We start from the raw sequence: 22,667 nt of genomic DNA, 5'->3' as shown, positions 1-22,667 counted from the left end.
GCCTACAGGCACCCAGAGCCATTCATCAAGCCGTGTTCAACATGAATCCTACCTATGATAAACTGATAATTAAAAAAGCTAATTCTATATTTTTTTGTGAATACAAAACGTTATTTCTTTTCTGATTTTTAGTACTAATTTGTACAATGAAAAGTACACATTTTCATGATTCCTGTAACCTTGTTAGGCCCTTAACTTCTTTTTTTTTTTCCTGTGAACATATAAGAAACTTCGAAAAGAGCCTCAAACAACCAGAGAAAGCAGTGGAAGGAGGCACATTTTTTTCCATAGTGAGTTTCTTTAGGATGCACACTGATAGTGGTAAATCGCCCCCAGAGCCTCCAGCTCGCCTCCTAAAGAAGTGGTGAGAATCTGGTCCCAACTGTGGGTTGATTGATGGTTTCTACACAGCACCCATAAATTGCAACAAACAGCAAGCAACGTTAAAGGTTGCTCCCCTTTCAGGGAAAAGGAAATTCAAAGGTGCTTAAGGCAGTGGTGGGGGAAGGCAGGGGCCTACACGGTTAATCGATTTACAAAGGACACGTTTTAAAAGTTAAACGTAGTGCAAAATAAAAAGAGAGAAAAAGAGAGAAAGAGTGAGGAGGATCGTTGGAAGGAAAGGGGAAGAGAAAGAAAAGACGATCTGTCAGTCACTCGCTGATGCTCTCCTGGGACCAATCTGGAGGCCAGACTCTCCAAGGACCCGGAGGCGGAGAGCGGGCTCTTCTCCTTCGGGGCCGCAGGTAGATGTTGCCAGCCCCGGATCCGCACTCCGCCACCCCCTCACCCCCTGTACTTGGGCTTCGCCCGGGTGGGTGCTGCCGGGACATGCCCAGCCGTATCCCGCCCCCCTCGCCCCCGCCCTTTCCCGGCCACGGAGCGCGCCGTCTGGAGCCAGGACTCGCGGCAGGAACTCACCGACAGCAGGACACCCAGGACGAAGAAGATGAGAACCAAGGGGCCCCGCAGCCGAGGCCTGGGACCGGGGGCGCGCCCCGCCCGGGTGCTCGAGGCGGCCTGTGTGCTCTGTGCCCGCTGCCCCGTGCGGTCGCGGGGCGCTCGCTGTCCAGGTCGCCGCAGAGCGGCCATCAAGAATGAAAGTGTGCTTCGTGGGGCGCGGGATCGTCCCCGCCGCCTGTGGGATGCGCGGGTCAGGGCCCTACGGTCTAATGATTCAGCCTGACGCTAGCTTTATACCGTCCTCAGGTTGCGTCACCCGCGGGGGCGAATGAGCTACGCCTTCCGTCGAGCTGACGTAAACATTCACCACTTCTAGCCAATCGCGTGTGGCTCAGGAGAGGAGCCCAGCGACCTTGACGGCACCTCTGTTTCAAAGAGGAAACTGCCTGCTTTGGCGGCTGATGCCTGGGGATGCGGTTTTTCATCAAGGGTACGTACGGTCTGTGCCTTTGGAGGTGGGGACAGGGCACCTCCCACATGCTCTGTTGTGATCCGGGCTGTGAGATTCAGAATCTGCGTTCAAAGCGGGTCCTGACCCTGCCCCCTTGCAGGGCAAATGCCCCACCCGTTCATAAACCCTGAACCACCTGTCTTCTGACTACCGCCTTCTGCCCACTCTCAGCTTCCGCTCCTCCCCGCCCCCCTTCCATTGACCAGGGCCCCAAGGAGGCCAGAGAACAGGGACTCCCAAGAAGGAGACCCCGCCCCCCGCCCCGAGAGTCTGCGGAGCGCCTCCAGCCCCGCCCCTGCACGTTATTGTAGGGGTGTGAACTAAGAAACCTTGAATTGTTAGAAAAATGAGTAGACTGCCAGACTCACTTGCACTTTCTGAGATTTAAGTGCTTAGAGAATGAGAGAGACCTGGTGGGATTTTTTGCCCTGGGCCTATTCACGTAATTAATGTTAATGATCAATTTACTATCGAATTACAAATAAGTATTTATTTAAAGGCAAAGGATACACACTATATTTTCCTGTTGTGAATTCTACTTTTTAAGGACCTTAATTATCATTAGCATGGCTGTATAGATTTACTTTCATCACGTTTGTTTTAAAAACCTGAAGTTGTACCTGATAGAACATTTGGACCCTGGTGAATACCCCCTCAGGGTTCCCAGCATCTTCCTCTACCCTCTCCCTCACCCTCCAGTGTCTGGGTTGGGCCTCTGATATCTGCGGGCTCTTGCCATGGACTCCATGGTGCTGTTCCCAAGCCCGAGTCTGTCCCCCCATTCTTCACTGGTGCTGGGCCCTCTATCCTAGGGAGGTGTGAGCATTTACAACACAATGCAGGTACAAATACTTTGTTAAAAAATTTTTTTAAAGTTCCATCAAAGTCTGTTACGGCACCTTTCAGATATAACGATGCAAAATAAAGAGAAAGGAACCTTTATTATGAAAACCTCTTCCAGTGAAAGGAATAATCTGTTCAAGGTGAGCCTGGTTCAAAGCAGAGTAAGTCATCCTCCTCTTCCCTCTATGCCTTTCCTTTCTTTCCTTCATCATTTTGCTCCACAGGCCTACTTCCTATTAGGAGGTTGCAGATTGGGAACAAGGGTCCCTGTCCTTTGCTGCATGGTGGTAGTGGTGGGGTGAAGTGGAGGGGGGGACCACAACTGGGAGGTGTTCTGGAAGCTGCCCCCTCAGAAGCCTGCTGAGGGCCCAGAAGCCTGGTAGGGAAGTGCTTTTGTATTTGCTGTTTGTCACAGCAATGCCCCCAACCAGACCCTATATTTGATTTTTTTTTTCTTTTTTTTAATTGCAGACCAGAATACCAACATGTCCACTGGAGACCTCTGGGTTCTAATCATCCCTGAGTCAATAAATCCCTGTGTGACTTGAGGAAAGTTTTTTTTAATTAAAAACATTTTTTAAATATTTTACACACTGCCCCTTGACCCCGGTGGCCTGAGGCAGGTCTTCTAGTAACAGTCCAACTAGAGGAAGGGGAGTCTAAGCTGGTCCTGGGGAGGGGAGCTGCCAGAGAGAATCCAAGGCAGACTGGACGGAACTGATGACTCAGGCTGGTGGAGGTCTTGGGTAGCCCCCAGCCTCGTCACCTGCCATGGCACTGAGAACCAAGAGGAAGCAAGAGACATTCCAAGCAGCCAGAGGAAATCCTCCCCAGCCCCTGTGCAAAAGCCCACAGTCATGGAGCTGTCTCTGAGTCTCTTAACTCTCCGTTCGCATACAGTCCTTTTTTCTTTTCTTTTTGCCTTTTGACCCTCTTCACCCATTTCTCCACCCCCACCCCAACCCGCCCTCCCCATCTCTGGCAACCATCAAGCTGTTCTCTGTATCTGTGAACTTGATTTGGGGGTTTTTTGGGTTTTGTTTTTTGGGTTTTTTTTTTTAAAGATTTTATATGTAAGAAAGATTATATTGTATTCTCTTTCTCTGTCTGGTTTATTTCACTTAGGCTAATGCCCTCAAGGCCCAACCATGTTTTCACAAATGGCAGGATTTCATTCTTTTTATGGTTGAATAATAGCACATTGTGTGTATGTCTGTGTGTGTGTGTGTGTGTGTGTATATATATATATATATATATATATATATATATATATGTGCCACAATTTCTTTATCCATTCATCTATTGATGGATGGACACTTAGGTTGTTTCCAGATCTTGGCTATTGTAAATAATGCTGCTATGAACATGGGTGTGCAGATATCTTTTCCAGTTAGTGTCTTCATTTTTTTTCAGATAAATACCCAGAAGTAGAATTGCTGGATCATATGGTAGTTTCATTTTTAATGTTCTGAGGAACCTCCATAATTTTTCATAGTGGCTGCACCGATGTACCATCCTACCAAGAGTGCACAGGAGTTCCCTTTTCTCCGCTGCCTCACCGATACTTGTTATTTCCTGGGTTTTTTTGATAATAGCCATTCTAACAGGTGTGAGGTGACATCTCACTGTGGTTTTGATTTGCATTTCCCTGATGATTAGTGATATTAAACATATTTTCATGTACCTGCTGGCCATCTGTATGTCTTCTCTGGAAAAATATCTGTTCAGATCTTCTGCCAATTTTTTAATTGGATCGTTTGGTTTTTCTTATTGAGTTGTATGAGTTGCTTATATATTTTGGATATCAGCCTTTTATCAGATATACGATTTGCAAACATTTTCTCCCATTCAGGATGTTGCCTTTTTGTTTAGTTGATGGCTTCCTTTGCTGTGCAGAAGCTTTTTAGTTTGATGTAGTCCCACTTGTTTATGTTTGCTTTTGTTGCTTTTCCTTTTGGTGTCAGATTCAAAAAATCATTGCCAGGACCAATGTCAAGGAACTTACTGCCTACATTTTCTTTCTAGGAGTCTTATGGTTTCAGTTCTTATGTTCAAACCTTTAATCCATTTTGAGTTAATTTTTGTGTATGGGGTAAGATAGCGGTCCAGTTTCGTTCTTTTGCATGTGGCTTTCCAGTTTTCCCAACACCATTTATTGAACAGAAATCCTTTCCCCATTGTATATTCTTGACCCCCTTGGCATAAATTAATTGACCATATATGCATGGGTTTATCTCTGGGCTCTCTATTCTATTCCATTGATCGATGTGTCTGTTTTTATGCCAATACCATACTGTTTAATTACAATAACTTGGAAATATAGTTTGAAATCAGGAAGCAGGATGCCTCTAGCTATGTTCTTCTTTCTTAAGACTGTTCACGCTATTTGGGGTCTTTGGTGGTTCCATACAAATTTAAGATTATTTTATTTATTTTATTTTTATTTTTTTTCTTATTACTCATCCATTTTATACACATCAGTGTATAAAATTTGTCCTTAATTTTTCTTTGTCTTTAATTTTTGCCAATTTGCTTACTATGTGTCTCAGCATGTTTCTCCTTGGGTTTATCCTGTATGGGAGTCACTGTGCTTCCTGGACTTGGGTGGCTCTTTCCTTTCCCATGTTAGGGGAGTTTTCGACTATAATCTCTTCAAGTATTTTCTCGAGTCCTTTCTCTCTCTCTTCTTCTGGGACCCCTATAATGTGAATGTTGTTGCGTTTAATGTTGTCCCAGAGGTCTCTTAGGCTGCCTTCATTCCTTTTCATTCTTTTTTCTTTATTCTGTTCTGCAGTATTGAATTCCACCATTCTGTCTTCCAGGTCACTTATCCATTCTTCTGCCTCCGTTATTCTGCTATTGATTCCTTCTAGTGTATTTTTCATTTCAGTTATTGTATTGTTCATCTCTGTTTGTTTGTTCTTTAATTCTTCTAGGTCTTTTCGAACATTTCTTGCATCTTCTCGATCTTTGCCTCCATTCTTTTTCCAAGGTCCTGGATCATCTTCACTATCATTAATCTGAATTATTTTTCTGTAAGGTTGCCTATCTCCATTACCTTTAGTTGTTTTTCTGGGGTTTTATCTTGTTCCTTCATCTGGTGCATAGCCCTCTGCCTTTTCATCTTGCCTATCTTTCTGTGAGTGTGGTTTTTGTTCCACAGGCTGCAGGATTGTAGTTCTTCTTGTTTCTGCTGTCTGCCCTCTGGTGGATGAGGCTGTCTAAGAGGCTTGTGCAAGTTTCCTGATGGGAAGGACTGGTGGTGGGTAGAGCTGGCTGTTGCTCTGGTGGGCAGAGCTCAGTAAAACTTTTATCCGCTTGTCTGCTGATGGGTGAGGCTGGGTTCCTTCCCTGTTGGTTGTTTGGCCTGAGGTGACCCAACACTGGAGCCTACCTGGGCTCTTTGGTGGGGCCAATGGCAGACTCTGGGAGGGCTCACACCAAGGAGTATTTCCCAGAACTTCTGCTGCCAGTGTCCTTGTCCCTTGGTGAGCCACAGCTGCCCCCCACCTCTGCAGGAGACCCTCCAACACTAGCAGGTAGGTCTGGTTCAGTCTCCTATGGGGTCACTGCTCGTTCCCCTGGGTCCCAATGTGCACACTACTTTGTGTGTGCCCTCCAAGAGTGGAGTCTCTATTTCCCTCAGTCCTGCCGAAGTCCTGCAATCAAATCTCGCTAGCCTTCAAAGTCTGATTCTCTAGGAATTCCTCCTCCTGTTGCCAGACCCCCAGGTTGGGAAGCCTGATGTGTGGCTCAGAACCTTCACTCCAGTGAGTGGACTTCTGTGGTATAAGTGTTCTCCAGTTTGTGAGTCACCCACCCAGCAGTTATGGGATTTGATTTTATTATGATAGCGCCCCTCCTACCGTCTCATTGTGGCTTTTCCTTTGCCTTTGGATGTGGGGTATCTTTTCTGGTGAGATACAGTGTCTTCCTGGTGATGATTGTTCAGCAGTTAGTTGTGATTCCGGTGCTCTCGAAAGAGGGAGTGAGAGCATGTCCTTCTACTCTGCCATCTTCCTTACCTCAAGTGTCAAGATCATTTTTTTCTATTTCTGTGAAAAATGCGATTGAAATTTTGATAGGGATTGCATTGAATCTGTAGATTGTTTTGGGTATATAAACATTTTAACAATATTGATTCATCAATTCCATGAACATTTACTATTTTTCTATTTATTTGTGTCTTCTTCAATGTCTTGTAGTTTTCAGTATACAGATCTTTCACTTCCTTTGTTAAATTTATTCCTAGGAATATTATTCTTTTTGATGCAATTGTAAATAACATTATTTCCTTAATTTCACTTTCTGAGGGTTTATTATTCGTGTAAAGAAATACAATAGATATTTATATCAATAAAGATAACTTTATTGAATTCATTTATTAGTTCTAAGAGTTTTTGATGGAGTCTTGAGGGTTTTCTATATATAGTATCATGTTCTCTGAGAATAGTGACAGTTTTACTTCTTTCTTTCCTATTTTTTTTAACATCTTTATTGGAGTATAATTGCTTTACAATGGTGTGTTATTTTCTGCTTTATAACAAAGTGAATCAGCTATACATATACTTATATCCCCATATCTCCTCCCTCTTGCATCTCCCTTTATTTCCTATTTGGATGCCTTTTATCTCTTTTTCTTGCCTAATTCCTCTGGCTAGGACTTGTAGTACTATGTGGATAAAAGCTGTGAGAGTGGGCATCCTTGTCTTATTCCTGATCTTAGAGGAAAAGTTTTCAGATTCTTGTGAATTATACCACGCAGAGAACTTCCAGATAAGGAAGACACATCTAGATCAGCAAAGGGTAACTACTGCCCTTTAGTTACAATCGAAAAACATTACACAACATTCAAATACCACTCGGCTGCTCTCAGACCTCTCTTGTGAGTGAACTATGCTTTCAAAAGCCCAGTCATATGTGGAGCCCTCCCCTTTTGGGGAAGGACACAGAGAGGAAGCCAGAAGAGTGAATCTGCTTTTCAGGAGGGCAGCAGTTGTGACACTCATTACTCTTTCTCCCGGGACAGACGTGACTCGGGTGGGTGACCTCATGTGTCACCCCATCACCTCTTTTGGGCATCTTTTCACAGACAGATTCCTCCCTGTCCTTAGCTGCAGTCAAGAGCCAACCAGGACAATGCTGGAGAGAGATTTCTTATAGGAACATTTATGTATTATCTGATTGTTGCAATAATGGGACATTTATTTTCTACAATATGTACACACAAATTTTGATGAGACTTATTTGAGAACTGTTGCTAACAACATTCCTGTTCATCTCATATTCCCAAAAGAGAGAAGGAGAAAATTAAATGCATGGTGAGTGTTGAAGGGGTTTTAGGTTCTCCATGAGCAAGGTGACCTAGGATCCTCCAGAACTTCTTCTGCCTGGATTATTGGCCAGCTAGAAGAATCAGAACCACGCAAGTGTAGAGACCACCTCACTGGAGCCAGTGGGCATGAGTTCACCCACCGCCCACCACCTCTGGCCCTTTTGGGCCTGCCTGGTGGTCAGGGTCTGAACAGCCTTTGTGGGTGCTGTAGGAGCACTTCTGAGTGCTTTGGCCTCAGAGGAAATCTCATGACGTTCCTGTGTATGCTGAGTGTCACCATCACTAGGCCCCCTAGTGACTGCGTGACACAGGGAGTATGTGGAGAGAGAAGGAGTCTGGTTGGAGATTTAGTGGACGGAGGATGCAACTAATAGAAACAAAGAGTGGCATCCTATCCCTTTGTCCACATAACGTAACCCAATCAGGGGTGACATCCCATCACCTTGGCATTTTCTTGGTGAGAAGGAAGTCAGATTCTGTCCATACCCTCAGGTGGGATTACACAGGGCTGGACTCATTGGTGGTCATCTCAGGGTGTGTCTGCCTCATTATTTTATTATCAGATTATTTTAAAATCAGATTATTTTAAATATTATTTTTAAATTTTATTATTTTATTTTAAAATATTATTATTTTAAATCAGATTATTTTAAAATCAGAAGAAAATGTAACGTAAAAGTAACCTAGTAATGGATCATTAAAACATGTACAAGACAAGGTACGAGAATAGAAAGGGTTCCAAACCCTAAAGCAAAAGTTTGATGAGCTGGTTGTTTTCCTAATGTACACTGAAATATTGGATATATATTGTGCCTGACTTTTAAAATGAAATAACAATCCTGCATGTTCTACCTTAAACATACCTTTGGATATTGTTAAAGATCCCACCTGTTGGCAGTACTGCAATATTCTACATTCTAAATGGCAGTAAGGTAGATTAGGACTTGGGCCCATATGACAGAGAAAAGTAAGCAGATATAGATGGAAGATGTTAAGTGTAAAGTTAATGATCAGGCATATAATTGAATATTTTTCTCCTCTAAATTGATACGCTAATTTCAGTACACTTCTTTTCTTTGAATAAGGGAAGTTAGATTAACCATAATGGTAGTAATGATTGAACAACTCACAAGACAGCAGTGGGTGCAGGAAGGGATTTTCCCAGGGAAACCTCAGGAGCCAGGAGATGTAGGTCCCTGCTTGCTGCTGCAGACCAGGGCATACAAGATGGAGGTGAGCTTTGTCTGGGCCATTTCCCTTCCAGGGATCTTCCCGCCCTGTGGTGAGGACATTCCCTCCCTAAGGATGCCCTGATCCCTCTCAAGGTGTGAATACTTTGCCAGGGTCTGTCCTCATCCACCTGCAGGGCCCTGGAGAGCTCTGTGCAGACCTGCCGCTTCCCAGCCCCAGCATGACCCTCTGCCTCCTCAACCCCAGTCCTGCGCCTGACCTTTCTCCAGCATGGGGCTAAACGAGTGCACGGAATCAATTGTGAGGAACCCTGACCATAGCTCCCCCAAAATCTCCAGACCAAAATGAACGAGCTGTTGGTAGGAACCAAAACAGTGCACGTGTGTGTGTGTGTGTGTGTGTGTGTGTGTGTGTGTGTGTGTGTAGAGGAAAAAAATACCTCTATAGCTTAACTCAATATCCCACTTCTTCTAGGAAGTTACTTTAAGAACATGATCAAGAATCTAACTGAAGATATATTTTCAAATATATTCACAAGTTCTTGGCTATCAGGATGCTGGTGATTGATTGAGCTTTGGGGGAGGGGATGGTTGCAGGGCTCCAGCATAACAATGGACACTTGCCATCTTGGGAATGCAGTTTATCTTCCTCACCTTCAGAGGTGACCCCACAGAAGGTTTATTGTCTGCGTTGGGGTGGGGAAGTTGGGGCAAAGGTGAAATGCAGGAGAAAAGGTACAAGCCTGGAGAATGGGAATGCCCTATAGTAAGAGGACACCTAGTACTGGTTTGGAGCAAAAGGGAAGGAGAAAGGGGGACAATTGAGCAGGAGCAGATTGTGGAGGAGGGGAGAGATGGTACTCGAGGACTATGGAAGAGTAAAACAGCAGGTTGTGGTTTCCGTGTCTTCAGGGTGAGGCTGAGGTACCAATGGGCAGGGGCAGAAGGGCAGCCTCTGGGGGTGGGGGATGCAGCTGTGTACTCAGCACCTTGGTTCTGGGAAGGGGACAGAGGTGGGACCATGAAGCCTTCCAGAAACTCTAAGTGAGAAGGAGAGCTAGGGCCCGAAGTCCAATGGCAAGGGAATTGGGGCTCCATGAGGTTGCAGGGCTGAGCCACGGGGCCACTGATGAGAATGCAGAAAGGCCAGCGGGCACAGAAAGGGAAGGTGGCCCAGGAGCTGCAGGAGGCCCCAGGTGAGGGGTCACAGAATGACCCCAGCAAGCAGGGCCCCACCCCACTTCCCAGCAGCTCTGTCAGAGCCGGTCTGCACGTCAAGGGAGCCCAGCAGGCCCAGGTGTGGCCCAGAGACATCACCTGGGGAGGCTGTGGGGAAGCCGGGCCAGGCTGGGGTCCCTCTCCCAGGGGAAGGGCAGGGAGGAGAAGGAGGGAGGAGGGGCTGGACTCTAGTTCCCCAGGAACCTGGCGCCTGGAAATCCAGAGTCAGAGCAGGAGACACACTCATGTAAGGTGAGCCTGAGGCATAAAGGGTAGAAGGAAGGAGCCGGTCACACAGCAAGAAAACACACCCCTGCACCTGGGTCACTCAGCACTGCTCCAGAGGAGAACAGGAGGATGGGGGAGAAAAATACACACTTATTTTTATTTAAAATTACATATTTTGGTCATGGATTCATAAATATGTAAATATTTTGTAGCTAATGGCCTTTCTTGTATTGTTTGATATTATTGACAAACTCTTCAAAGGGATAATCAACTGCTTCCCTTTCAAGGAGAAGAGATAAACCAGGGACACTGTGATTTCCTAAATCAGTTCTTCCACTCCTATGCACGTGCAGGGGCTATCTGCCCTGTGTTCTTTTGTCCTATCTTCAAGTTCACTGATCCTTTCTTCTACCTGTCAAATGTGTGGTTAAACACCTCTAGTGCGGATTTCTCACTTCAGCTATTTGACTTTTCAGCCCTACAATTTCGTTTTGGTTCCTTTTGATATTTTTTTAATGGACACATTCCCTGCAGTAAATGCTCACTTCTTAAGTGTCTGCTCCAGCTTTGACAGCTGTATGCAGCTGAATAGTTATCATCCAATCAAGACATAGAACATTCCCAGCACTCCACACAGCTCCCTTCTGCCCCTTCTAGTCCTTTCTCACCCACCCCATCAGGAGACAGGCACTCCATCCCAGGCTATATGTGACTCAAGTGAAGAATATATATGAGGGCACTTTGGAAAATAGAAGTAAAGGTTATTCCACAAATGCAAAGGTGCTTTGATCAGTAATAATGTACCATATCAATAGTCTAAATAAGGGAATGAAAGTATCTGATAGCCTCTATGGAAGGTGGAAAGATATTTGGTAAAATTTAGCACCAATTTTGATTTTTTGAAACCATCTCAAAATCGGAGGCTGCATCCACAATGATAAGAATTTCTACATGAAACCAAGACCCAACCTCATTCTTTTTTTTTTTTTTTTTTTTTTTTTGCAGTACGCGGGGCTCCCACAGCCGCAGCCCCTCCCATCATGGAGCACAGGCTCCGGACGCGCAGGCTTGGCGGCCATGGCTCACGGGCCCAGCTGCTCCATGGCATGCGGGATCCTCCCGGACCAGGGCACAAACCCACGCCCCCCGCATCGGCAGGTGGACTCCCAACCACTGTGCCACCAGGGAAGTCCCAACCTCATTCTTTTAAAAAAAATTTAATTTAATTTAATTTTTACTGAAGTACAGTTGATTTACAATGTTGTGTTAATTTCTGCTGTACAGCAAAGTGATTCAGTTATTCATATATATTATTTTTTTCATATTCTTTTCCATTATGGTTTATCATAGGATACTGAACATAGTTCTCTGTGCTCTACAGTAGGACATTTTATCCCCAACCTTGTTCTTAATGGTTAAATACTAAGGGCCTCTCCAAGAGAGTCCATCCAATATGAAAACACCTGCTTTTTCTAAGGATACTTGAACATTATTCTGAAAACTCTAGCCTATGAAGCATGTTGTGAAAAAAAAAATGAGGCAGATTCTTGGATGGAGCAGGTAAAACAGTTGTTATTTTAGATATGATTGTAGAGTTTAAAACTGAATCAGAAAATTTATGACAAGAGGGTCCAACTTACAAAATGCTTAAAATACAAAGAAAACAGCCTTGACAAGAAAATGTAATAATTTATGTGAAGAAAAGCATAAATCTTGAGTTATAATACAGTTGAACCTTGAACAACACAGATTTCAACTTTGTGAATCCACCTATATGTGGATTTTCAAAACATATACAGTCAGCTCTCCATATTTGCACATTTTGAAATTTCTATCCGTAGTTGGTTGAATCCACAGATGTAAAACCCGTGGGTATGGAGGGCTGCCTTTACCATGCCATTTTATATCAGGGACTTGGGCATCTGCAGACTTAGGCATATGTGGGAATTCCTGGAACCAATTTCCTGCAGGTACTGAGGGACGACTGTACTTGACTTGAAATTCTACCTTCATAAGAAATATGTTGAATATTGACAATATCTCAATTCTTACTAGATTCTTTTTTAATTTTAAGATAAATTTAATAAAAACTTCAATGATTTTTTTTGGGGGGAGTGGAGGAAATCTTGTGAAACAATTCTAAATTCTGCCTGGGTAAAATTATAAGTTTTTAAAAAGTAAGGAAAAGGTATTTGCTCTGTTACATACTAAAATATATGAGAAAATTTCATTGGGAAGAGCGCATTACATAGTATAATGTCTTGCATGTAAAAATATACAGCTATACATATGCATATGTATATATACATGGCATATACATAAAGATTCTGGCAAACAATCACAAGAAATTCCCTCTCCTAGTTACTTGAAATAAAAAGAGCCAGGGGGCTGGGAAAAGAGTGAAAGAGGTCTCACTATTGTCTGAGAACCTTTCTGTACTATTTAAATTTTCTCACTTTGAACGTGTATTGACCTCTTTTTAAAAATATCAAAGTAGTTAATTAGGATGGAGGGATAACTGACCTTTTAAATGTTTGCTTTCTTTCTTTTTTTTCTTACATTCACGTTATTAAGTTAAAATGTGTATTGAGCAAGAAATGAGCAAAAAGGAACTGTCTAGGCAGAAAGAGACCAATGTCTGTATAAACATTTGAACTGTGATCAAGGACAGGCCAAAAGCAGAGAGAAATAGGAGAATCCATTGCTAAATGGGGTTGGAAGAACCAGAAAGTGACTCAGAACAATTCAGGGAACACATCATATCAATCACAAAATAAATTCCATTTAGGTTATAGCTACACGCTAAAAAAAATAAAAATTCTCTACGAGATTCGAGAACGTCATCTTATATGGGGTCTCTCTAAGCTTATAAGCAATTAAAAAGTGTTGTATCTACAAATTTCACTAGTTAAAAATGAAAATTTCTGTACTCTAAAATATTAGACTAAATAAAATGATAACAAAAAATTAGGAACTTATTGTCTGTATGTGAGAAAATGCACAGGCATGATAGCTTGTCTTCTTAGAAAGACTCTAAGCAGAAAAGACCAAAATCATAAACAAAAATAATGAAAATAAAGAAATGCAAGTTTAAACCGATTTTTTTGTAGTTAGCAAAAATGAAAAAAGGTTCACAACATAAGATCAAAACTACTGAACTATATGAACCAAAACCGGATGTACATGTGACCACGTGAGTGTGTGTATGCAGGTCTACGGTAAAAAGATACTTTTGCAGGTTGACCCAGATTCTATTCTTCTAGGCTCCGGACGCGCAGGCCCAGCGGCCACGGCTCACGGGCCCAGCCGCTCCACGGCACGCGGGACCCTCCCGGACCGGGGCACGAACCCACGCCCCCTGCATTGGCAGGCAGACCCCCAACCACTGCGCCACCAGGGAAGCCCAAGCCACCCTATTTACATGATCAGAAAAATATATATGGATTTATTTTCACATATATTCAATGTAATAATAATTTTGAAAAAAATCAAAAATTCTTAGTGTTATGCAAATTATTACTAAATTATGTAACAACCACACAGTGGAATACTATGCAGCCTTTATTTAATCGTTCAACAAACATGGGAGTACCCACTCTGTGCCTGCCTGTTTTAGGTTTTAGGAATATAGCTAGTGAAAAGAAGACAGATAATAAGTAGCATAACATCTCACAGAGCTGCCGGTCTACCATAGCCGGGGGCAGGTTCATTTCCCCTCCATGACCCTGATCTCCCTCCTTCACCCCTTCCCCATGGCACAGGAGACCTGACCAGCATCGGCTTTTCCCTGTTTCTACCATGGTCATGGGCAAGCAGAAGGGCTAGGGCACCACAAGGCCCATCACACACCCATCAGCACACACTGTTGTTTTTCTACTTTCAATTTCATTACTTTCTGCTCTAATCTGTATTATTTCCTTCCTCTGCTTACTTTACCTTTAGTTTGCTCTTCATTTTTCAGTGTCTTACAGTACAATATTAGGTTATTGATTTGAGATCTTTCTTCTTCCTTTAAAGTAGTCATTTACAGCTATAAATTTCTTTCTAAGTTTTCAGCTACTTTAGCTATATCCCGTAAGTTTTGGTATGCTGTATCTTCAATCTCATTCATCTCAAAATATCTTCCAATTTCCTGTTTGATGTCTTCTTTGACTAATTGGTTATTTGGGAGTGTGGTTTAATTTTTACATAGCTGTGAACTTCCCCAATTTCTTCCTGTTACTGATTTCTAATTTCATTCCATTGTGGTGGGAGGGTATACTTTCTATTATTTCTCTCCTTTTAAATTTATTGATATTTGTTCTATGAGCTCACATATGGTCTAATCTGGAGAATGTTCCATGTGCACTTGAAAAGAATGTGTATTTTGTTGTGGCTGACTGAAGTACTCTATAGATGTCTGCTAGGTCTAGTTGGTTTATAGTGTTGTTCAAGTCTACTATTTCCTTGTTGATCTTCTTTCCAGTTCATTATGAACTCTTTTTTTTTTTTTTTGCCACACCATGCAGTGTGTGGGATCTTAGTTCCCCGACAAGGGATCGAACCTGTGCCCCTTGCAGTAGAAGCTCGGAGTTTTAACCACTGGACCACCAGGGAAGTCCCCATTATGAATTCTTATAGATTAAGGAAATTACACTTCTAAGTGTGCTTTGTATTCTGAGTATTTTTTTCTAATTTGTTTTTAACTTTGTCATGATTTCTTCCATGCAGCTTTCTTCTTAATTTTTATATAGTTGACTTTAGGCAAGTTTTATAGTTTTTTTGTCATACTGAAGAAGTCTTTCCCCTCTCCGAACTTGTAAGAATTTTTTTCTCATATTTTTGCAGTACTTTTTTGTTTCATATATTACAATTAATTCATTGATCCATCTAGTCTTAATTTTCTAATATAAGAAGAGCATAAGGAAGACACTATTATTTTTCAGAAGTCATCCTAGTTGCTCCATCACCATTATTGAATAGTCACTTTTTTATCATTGATAGAAAGTGTCATCATCATAATACATTATTAAGGAAAGGTTTTGAAAGTTGGTTTTTTTAGAGTATCTTTCATTACTGATAAATATGAATTAGATGAGAATGACAGATAGATCCTGCAGGGAAGAGTGAGGTCACCTGAAGGAGGAGAGCCTGGAGGTGAAGGTCAAGCTTTGGGACATGGGCTCCCAGGTCATGACAGCTCCTGCAAGTCTTCAGCTCAGTTCCTGGAGAATACCTTTGCATTCCAGAGCACAGAACCCCCTTTCTTTGGGTCACCGTTTGACTCTTCACAGCTTAAATTTTTTCCTATTGTTTTCTTGCCAGGGCAGATGGCATGAGCTTTATCTGAAGGCTTTTCCCTCCTTATTGTATTACTTCTGTGCCTCTTTGTGTCTTCCATTGACTGGCAGCTCGTTGAGGACAGGGATTAGGACTTTCTTCTCTCAGTTCTAGAGACCCAGGTGGTGGTGTCCAATACAGTAATCATTAGGCCCATGTGGGGATGGAGCACTTCAAATAGCTTCTCTGAATCAAGGTGTGTTGCAAGTGAAAAATACACTCTGAATTTCAAAGACAGTCTTTAAAAAAAAAAAAAAGGATCCCAATGTTTTATATTTCTTATATTTTCCATCTCTTTGTTGAAGTTCTCACTGTGTTCATTCATTCTCCCCAGTTCGGCAAGCTTCTTTGTGACCATTACTTTGAACTCTTTATCAAGGAACTTACTTATCTCCATTTCATTAAGCGTTTTTCCTAAGGTTTTATCTTATTTTGTCATTTGGAACAGATTTCTTTGTTTCTCCATTTCGCTTGACTCTCTGTGTTTGTTTCTATACAGTAGATGAAACAACCATCTCTCTCCCAGTCTTGAAGGAGTAGCCTTGTGTAGGAAATGAATTTTTTGTTCAGCCCTCCCCCAGCTCTTAGTCATCTCTCAAACTTTCGGGATTGCTGAAGCAGCCTATTATATTTTTTAAGTGTTCCCAGTAGTCGAGCATGTGCCAAGACATGTCCTATCCCAAAGGAGAAGATCTCAATACCTAGATTCAGGATGACTGGAAGCCAGCCACACATGCACAAAGAAAATTACGGGCTAATATCCGTGATGAACATAGATGCAAAAATCTTCAACAAAATATTAGAAAACTGAATTCAACAATACCTTAAAAGGACCATGCAACATGATCAAGTGGGATTTATTCTAAGGATGCAAACTATGGTTCAAAATCCACAAATCAGTCAATGTGATACACCACATTAACAAGATGAAGAATAAAAATGATATGATCATCTCAATAGATGCAGAAAAAGCATCTGACAAAATTCAACATTGATTTATGATAAAAGTCTCTACAAAGCAGATATAGAGGGAATAGACCTCAACATAATAAAGGCCATATCTGACAAGGCCACAGCAAACATCATATAAAATGGTGGAAAGCTAAAATTACCTCTTCTGAGATCAGGAACAAGATAAGGACACTCACTCTTGTCACTTTTATTTAACATAGTATTGGAAGTCCCAGCCAGAGTGATTAGGTAAGAAAAAGGAATAAAAGACATCCAAATTGGAAAGGAGTAAGTAAAATTGTCACATGTCACAGATGACATGATATTATGTATAGAAAATCCTAAAAATGCCATCGAAAAAACTCTTAGAACTAATAAATGAATTCAGTAAAGTTACAGGATACAAAATCAACGTGAAAACACCTGGTTGCATTTCTTTACACTAATAAAAAGCCAGCAGAAAGAGAAATTAAGAAAACAATCTAATTTACAATTGCATCTAAAAAAGAAAATTCCTATGAATACATTTAACCAAGGAGGTCAAAGGCCTGTATATTGAAAACTACATTGAGGAAGACACAAATAAATGGAAAGATAGTCCATGCCCATGGATTTAAAGAATCAATACTGTTAAAATGTTCATACATCTAAAACAATCTATAGATTCAATGCAATCTCTATTAAAATTTCAGTGGCATTTTTCACAGAAATAGAGCAAAGAATTAAAATTTGTACTGAACCACAAAAGACCCTGAATAGCCAAAGTAATCTTAAGAAAGGAAAGCAAAGCTGGAGGCATCTTGCTTCCTGATTTCAAACTATATTATAAAGCTATTTCAATTAAACAGTATGGTATTGGCATAAAAACAGACACATAAATCAGTGGAATAGAATAGAGAGCCCCAAAATAAACCCATGCATATATGGTCAATTAACTTATGCCAAGAGAGCCAAGAATATACAATAGGGAAAGGACATTCTCTTCAGTAAATGGTGTTGGGAAAACTGGACAGCAACATGCACAAGAATGAAACTGGACCACTATCTTATACCATACACACAATCAACCCAAAATGGATTAAAGAGTTGAACATAAGAACTGAAACCAAAAAACTCCTAGAAAAAAACATAGACAGTAAGCAACTTGACACTGATCTTGGCAATGATTTTTTGAATCTGACACCAAAAGCAAAAGCAACAAAAGCAAACATAAACAAGTGGGACTACAAAGCTTCTGCACAGCAAAGGGAACTGTTAACAAAATGAAGAGGCAACATATTGAATGCGAGAAAACATTTGTAAATCATGTATCTTATAAACAGGTAATATCCAAAATATATAAGGAGCTCATACAACTCAATAGCAAAAATCCCCCAAACAATCCAATTTAAAAATTAGCAGAAGTTCTGAATAGACATTTTTCCAAAGAAGACATACAGATAGCCAATAGGTACATAAAAATATGGTCAACATCATTAATCATCAGGGAAATGCAAATCAAAACCACAATGAGATATTGCCTCACACCTGTTAGAATGGCTATTATCAAAAAGACAAAAAAAGAATAAGCATTGGGGAGGATGTGAAGAAAAGGGGACCCTTGTGTACTGTTGGTGGGAATGCAAATTTGTGCAACCACCATAGAAAACAGTATGAAGATTTCTCAAAGAGTTAAAAATATAACTACTATATGATTCTGCAATTTCACCTCTGTGTATTTATCCAAAGAAAATGAAAACGCTAACTAAAAAAGATATAAGCACCCCATGTTCACTGCAGTATTATTTACAATACTCAAGAAATGGACACAACTGAAGTGTCCATTGATGGGTGAATGTATAAAGAAATTGTGGTATATATATATATATATATATATATAAACACAGTGGAATATTATTCTGCCACAAAAATTTAAATCTCTCCATGCATGACAACATGGGTGGACCTTGAGGGCATTATGCTTGGTGAAAAAGTCAGACAAAGAAAAATACCATATGATCTCTCTTATATGCAGAATCTAAAAAAAAATAAAAAGCTCATAGATACAGAGAACAGATTGATGGTTGCAACAGGTGGGGTAGGAGTGCAGGATGGGTGAAATGGACGAACTGTTTTGTATGGTTTTGGTTTTCAGATTAAATAAATTGAATAATATTTTTTATTTAAAAAATTAAATAAATTAAAGACCCTATCTACAAACATAGTCTTATTCTGAGCTACTGTTGGTTAGGATTTAAACATATGAATTTGGTGGTGGAGGAGCACAATTCAGCCCATAACAGGCACGTAGGAAAAATACAAAATCATCTAACATACATGTAAATAAGTAAATAAAATAAAAAGGAAGTTGACAACCTGTCCTCAAAAATAGTCTGTCAATTTCCCACTAAATATCAAGGAGTCACAGAAAAAGATGAAACAGCAATTCAGGATAGGATCTCTGTGCAATAAATGATATCATAGAGACAACTGGAGAAATATGAATGGGGTCTGAGGATTAGCTGATAGTACCCTTTGGATGTTAATTTTCTGACTCTGAAGGCTGCATTTAACTATGGGGGTAGAATGTTCTGGTTTGTTGGAAACCCCCACTGAAGCTTTAAGGGGTGATGTGCATTCTGTCATTGACTTGTTCTCAGATGGTTCAAGGAAATGTGTTTAGTACGGTTTTTGCAATTTTCTGTAATTTGAGAGTGTTTTAAGTCAGAATGTTAAATTTTAAAAAAAAGAAGATTGAACCAAAAACAAGTTATGTGGAGCCCAGTTTGACTGGCTGGATCCAAATAAGACAAAATGCAGCCCTCTGACACATAAAATTCTTTGAAGAACTTAGAGACAGCTGTGCTAATGTGTGTCCCTCTAGTCCTCCCTTTTCCAGGCTGGGCCTCCTCTGAGTTTAGGGAATGGCTGCGTCCTCTTTTTCTGCTCACACAATCCTATTGCCTCCTATGCTCCCGGACTTGCATGCTATGACCTGCTAGATTCACTTAGTTCTAGCAGTTGTTCTCTGCAAATGAATACAGTTGGTTATTTCTTCCTTTCCGATCTTTATGCCTTTCTCCTCTGACTTAGAGCAATGTCCAGAACCTGAGTAGAATCATCTTGTATCTGTTTTGCTAAGTAGTATTTTTCAAGGAATTTGTCCATTTTCTTCAAGTTGTCAAATTTATCAGCATCAAATTATTATTCATAAGATCCCCTTATTATCCTTTTCATGGCTGCAGAGTTTGTAATAATATCCCATCGTTAATTCTTTATATTGGGTGGTTTTTTTTTTTTGCTTTTTTTTCTTTTAAAATTTGGTTTATTGATTTTATTTTATTCATTTTGTTGATTATTTCAAAGAATCAATGCTTGGTTTGTCAATTCCTTTAACTGTTTGTATTTCTATTTCATTGATTTCTACTCATATTATTATTATTTCCTTCTTATTCTTTTGAGTTTAATTTGCACTTATCTTATGGTGATTAATGTGGATCTTCCAGTCACTGATTTTATTTTATTTTTTAAAATTTTACTCCCTATTTCTCCCAACCCCCTACTCTTTTAACAGAAGGAAGGTCTTTAATTGCAAACTACACAGTTTACTCTAAGCACTGCTTTAGCAGTCTTCCACAAATTTCCATGTGGTATATATTCATTATTATTTATTTTGAAATTAAAAAAAATTCTCTTTTGATTTCATCTAAGAACCATGAATGCTTTGGAGGTATATTGCTTTAGACTCAAATTTTGGAGTTTTTTTTTCTAGAGATCATTCTTGACTAGTAATGTAATTTCATTGAAGTCAGAGAACAGAGTCTATACGATTTCATTGCTTTTAAACTTATTTAGACTTTTTCAATTGTCCAGAATGTGGTCTATGTTGATGAAAGTACCACGTTTGTCAAAAAAGAATGAGACTTCATTAGATGTTGCAGTGTGCTCTCTGAATGTCAATTAAGTCAAGGTGGTTGATAGGTTTTTTTTGGTTCTTTTTTTTTAAGTTTGTTTTTAATTTGGTCGTGCCGCAGGGCTTCCGGCATCTTAGTTCCCCAACCAGTGAGTGAACAGGTGCCCTCTGCGGTGAAAGCACAGAATCCTAACCACTGGACTGCGGGGCAATTCCCATGGTGGTTGATAGTGTTACTATCCTTTTTCATCTTCATTAAAGGGTGATATGATAGTCCTTTAATTTCATCAGTTTTTGCCTTATGTATTGATATTTTAAAGCTCTACTATTAGGCACATAATATTTATGATTAAGATGTCTTCCTGATGAATTGACACTTTTAACACTACAAATGGTGCCTTTTAAAAAATCTTTGGTAACATCAAGTGAAAACTTGAAATTGACTCCATGGTGCCTTTGGACCTGGGCAATCCCTCAACAGGACATTCAGTTACCTCTGTTCTGTTCCCAACCTGCCAGTCATATTTCCCACCATAAATATCCCCTAGAACAGGACAAGGACATCATACCAGCATTAGTGCAGGCATCTTAGAACCCATGTGCGTTTAGGGGAGGCACGTCTGGAGCTTGCTGAGCAGCCCTGTGCAGGAACAGTTTCGGCCACAGGGAGCTGAGGCAGAGACACAAAGACCCCCCGCACCCCCATAAACACCACCAAGGTCACCAAGGTGAAAAGAGCCTGGAGGGGCTGCAAGACAGAGGTGACAATGCTACTGGTGGCAGGGACACTGGTGGACATGGGGTGAAAAGTCCACAGGGACAGGATCACAGACAAGAACAAAGTCAAAGTAAAAGGGGGAGGGGGTGGGCGAGGAGGAGGCTTCCTAGTGTGTAATCCCCACTGCACCCTGTTTGAGGGACCCGGGTGTGGTGGAGATCTGAGGCTTTGCCGACCCACAGACTTGTGTGTCTGTGGGGGCGGGGTGTGTGTGTGTGTGTGTGTGTGTGTGTGAGAGAGAGAGAGAGAGAGAGTCAGAGACAGAGACAGAGACAGACGAGGGAGACAGGAGGGCTGCACTGGAGCAGCAGCCTGGGACAAAAGAGAGAAGGTAACGAGGGGACTTCCTTGGCAGGCCAGTGGTTATGACTCCCCGCTTCCACTGCAGGAGTCAAGGGTTCGATCCCTGGTTAGGAAACTAAGATCCCACATGCTGCCAGCATAGCAAAAAAAAAAAAAAAAAAAAGAGGGAGGAAATGAGAAGGAAGGAGGAGATGTGGAAGTGTGTTAAGTTGAGCCCTGTGTAGACTCTACTGACCCTGCTCTGCCCAGAGATGAATCATGAGCAGGGATTTCCCTCTCCTGCTTCCCGCCCCCGTCGCTTCCTGCCCTCCCCCCCGCCCCCCTTAGACTGCACAACAGTCTAGTTTGATCTTCACTCTCTCTTTTTCCTGATAAGAGTCAACCAAACAAACACTACTCTTTGCTTGGCGAGACAAACACACCCTAAAGCTACACCGTTACTCCTTTTTTTTTTTTAAGATTCTTTAAATTCTCTAGTGCTTTACAATTTTCAAACGTTTCACACACGTGATTTCATATAATCCCATAACAACACTTCTTTTCCCCTTATCCCTATATTGCCCCTCCCTGATTCCCTCTCCCTACTGGTAACCACCAGGTTGTTCTCTATATGCGTGAGTCTGGTTCTTTTTTGTTTTATTCACTAGTTTGTTGTATTTTTCAGATTCCACATATAGGTAATATCATTCAGTGTTTGTCTTTTACTCTTAACCTGAGCAGCTGTGACACAGTGCGTCAGACTTGTTCTCAAGGTCTTCTTGTGGTCTGAGGTCTGTTTCTTCTGAGATTTTTGTGGGTTTGGATGGTTGTTGTATAGGTGAAAAGACAAGCTACGTTAACAAGCCTTCCGCCTCCTAGCTCAGGGCAGCCATTAAATAGTTTTTCCAGGATGCACACCTTACCTGTTTCGATCTCAAAATGGAAATCAAAATAAAAGCTTCACACTCTTTCCTCCTAAACTAAAGACAGAGCCCCTGGGGTCAGCTGTATGATTACTGGTGGTTTACCCTGTAAGCCCTGTATGTTGCTGTGGAAGAAAGTGCCCGGAAGGAATTTGGCAAATTGCTCACAGCAGCCAAGAACGGGTGCTGAATGCAACGGAGGATGGGAAAGCTACTTATCTGTAAAAATCAATGGGAAGAATAGATGCAATGAGCATGTTTTAGAATTTAAACAGAGGCATAAAAGGGTGGAGG

The 22,667-nt window shown here is 41.3% G+C and overlaps 1 protein-coding gene across 3 annotated transcripts in view; it reads right to left on the bottom strand.

Annotated features, from left to right (window-relative positions):
• The window catches only part of LOC114884026 (tumor necrosis factor receptor superfamily member 10A-like), a 34,233-nt gene that overhangs the window by 10,789 nt on the left and 777 nt on the right, over positions 1-22,667 (bottom strand). Inside the window, exon 1 of one of the 3 annotated variants that reach the window (XM_029202480.1) lies at positions 922-1,200. The exons of the other annotated variants lie outside the window; for them this stretch is intronic. Coding sequence (XP_029058313.1) covers positions 922-1,092 — 171 coding nt within the window. The 5' untranslated portion in view covers positions 1,093-1,200. Of the gene's footprint in view, positions 1-921; positions 1,201-22,667 lie in introns of those variants that run through there. 3 annotated transcript variants of the gene reach the window in all.

Source organism: Monodon monoceros, unplaced genomic scaffold, assembly GCF_005190385.1.
Source record: "Monodon monoceros isolate NGI ecotype Baffin Bay Population unplaced genomic scaffold, NGI_Narwhal_1 Super_Scaffold_5, whole genome shotgun sequence".
In the NCBI taxonomy this organism is placed as follows: Eukaryota; Metazoa; Chordata; class Mammalia; order Artiodactyla; family Monodontidae; genus Monodon; species Monodon monoceros.
The sequence above is the reverse complement of the archived record's forward strand: the minus strand, read 5'-3'. Positions and strand labels throughout refer to the sequence as shown.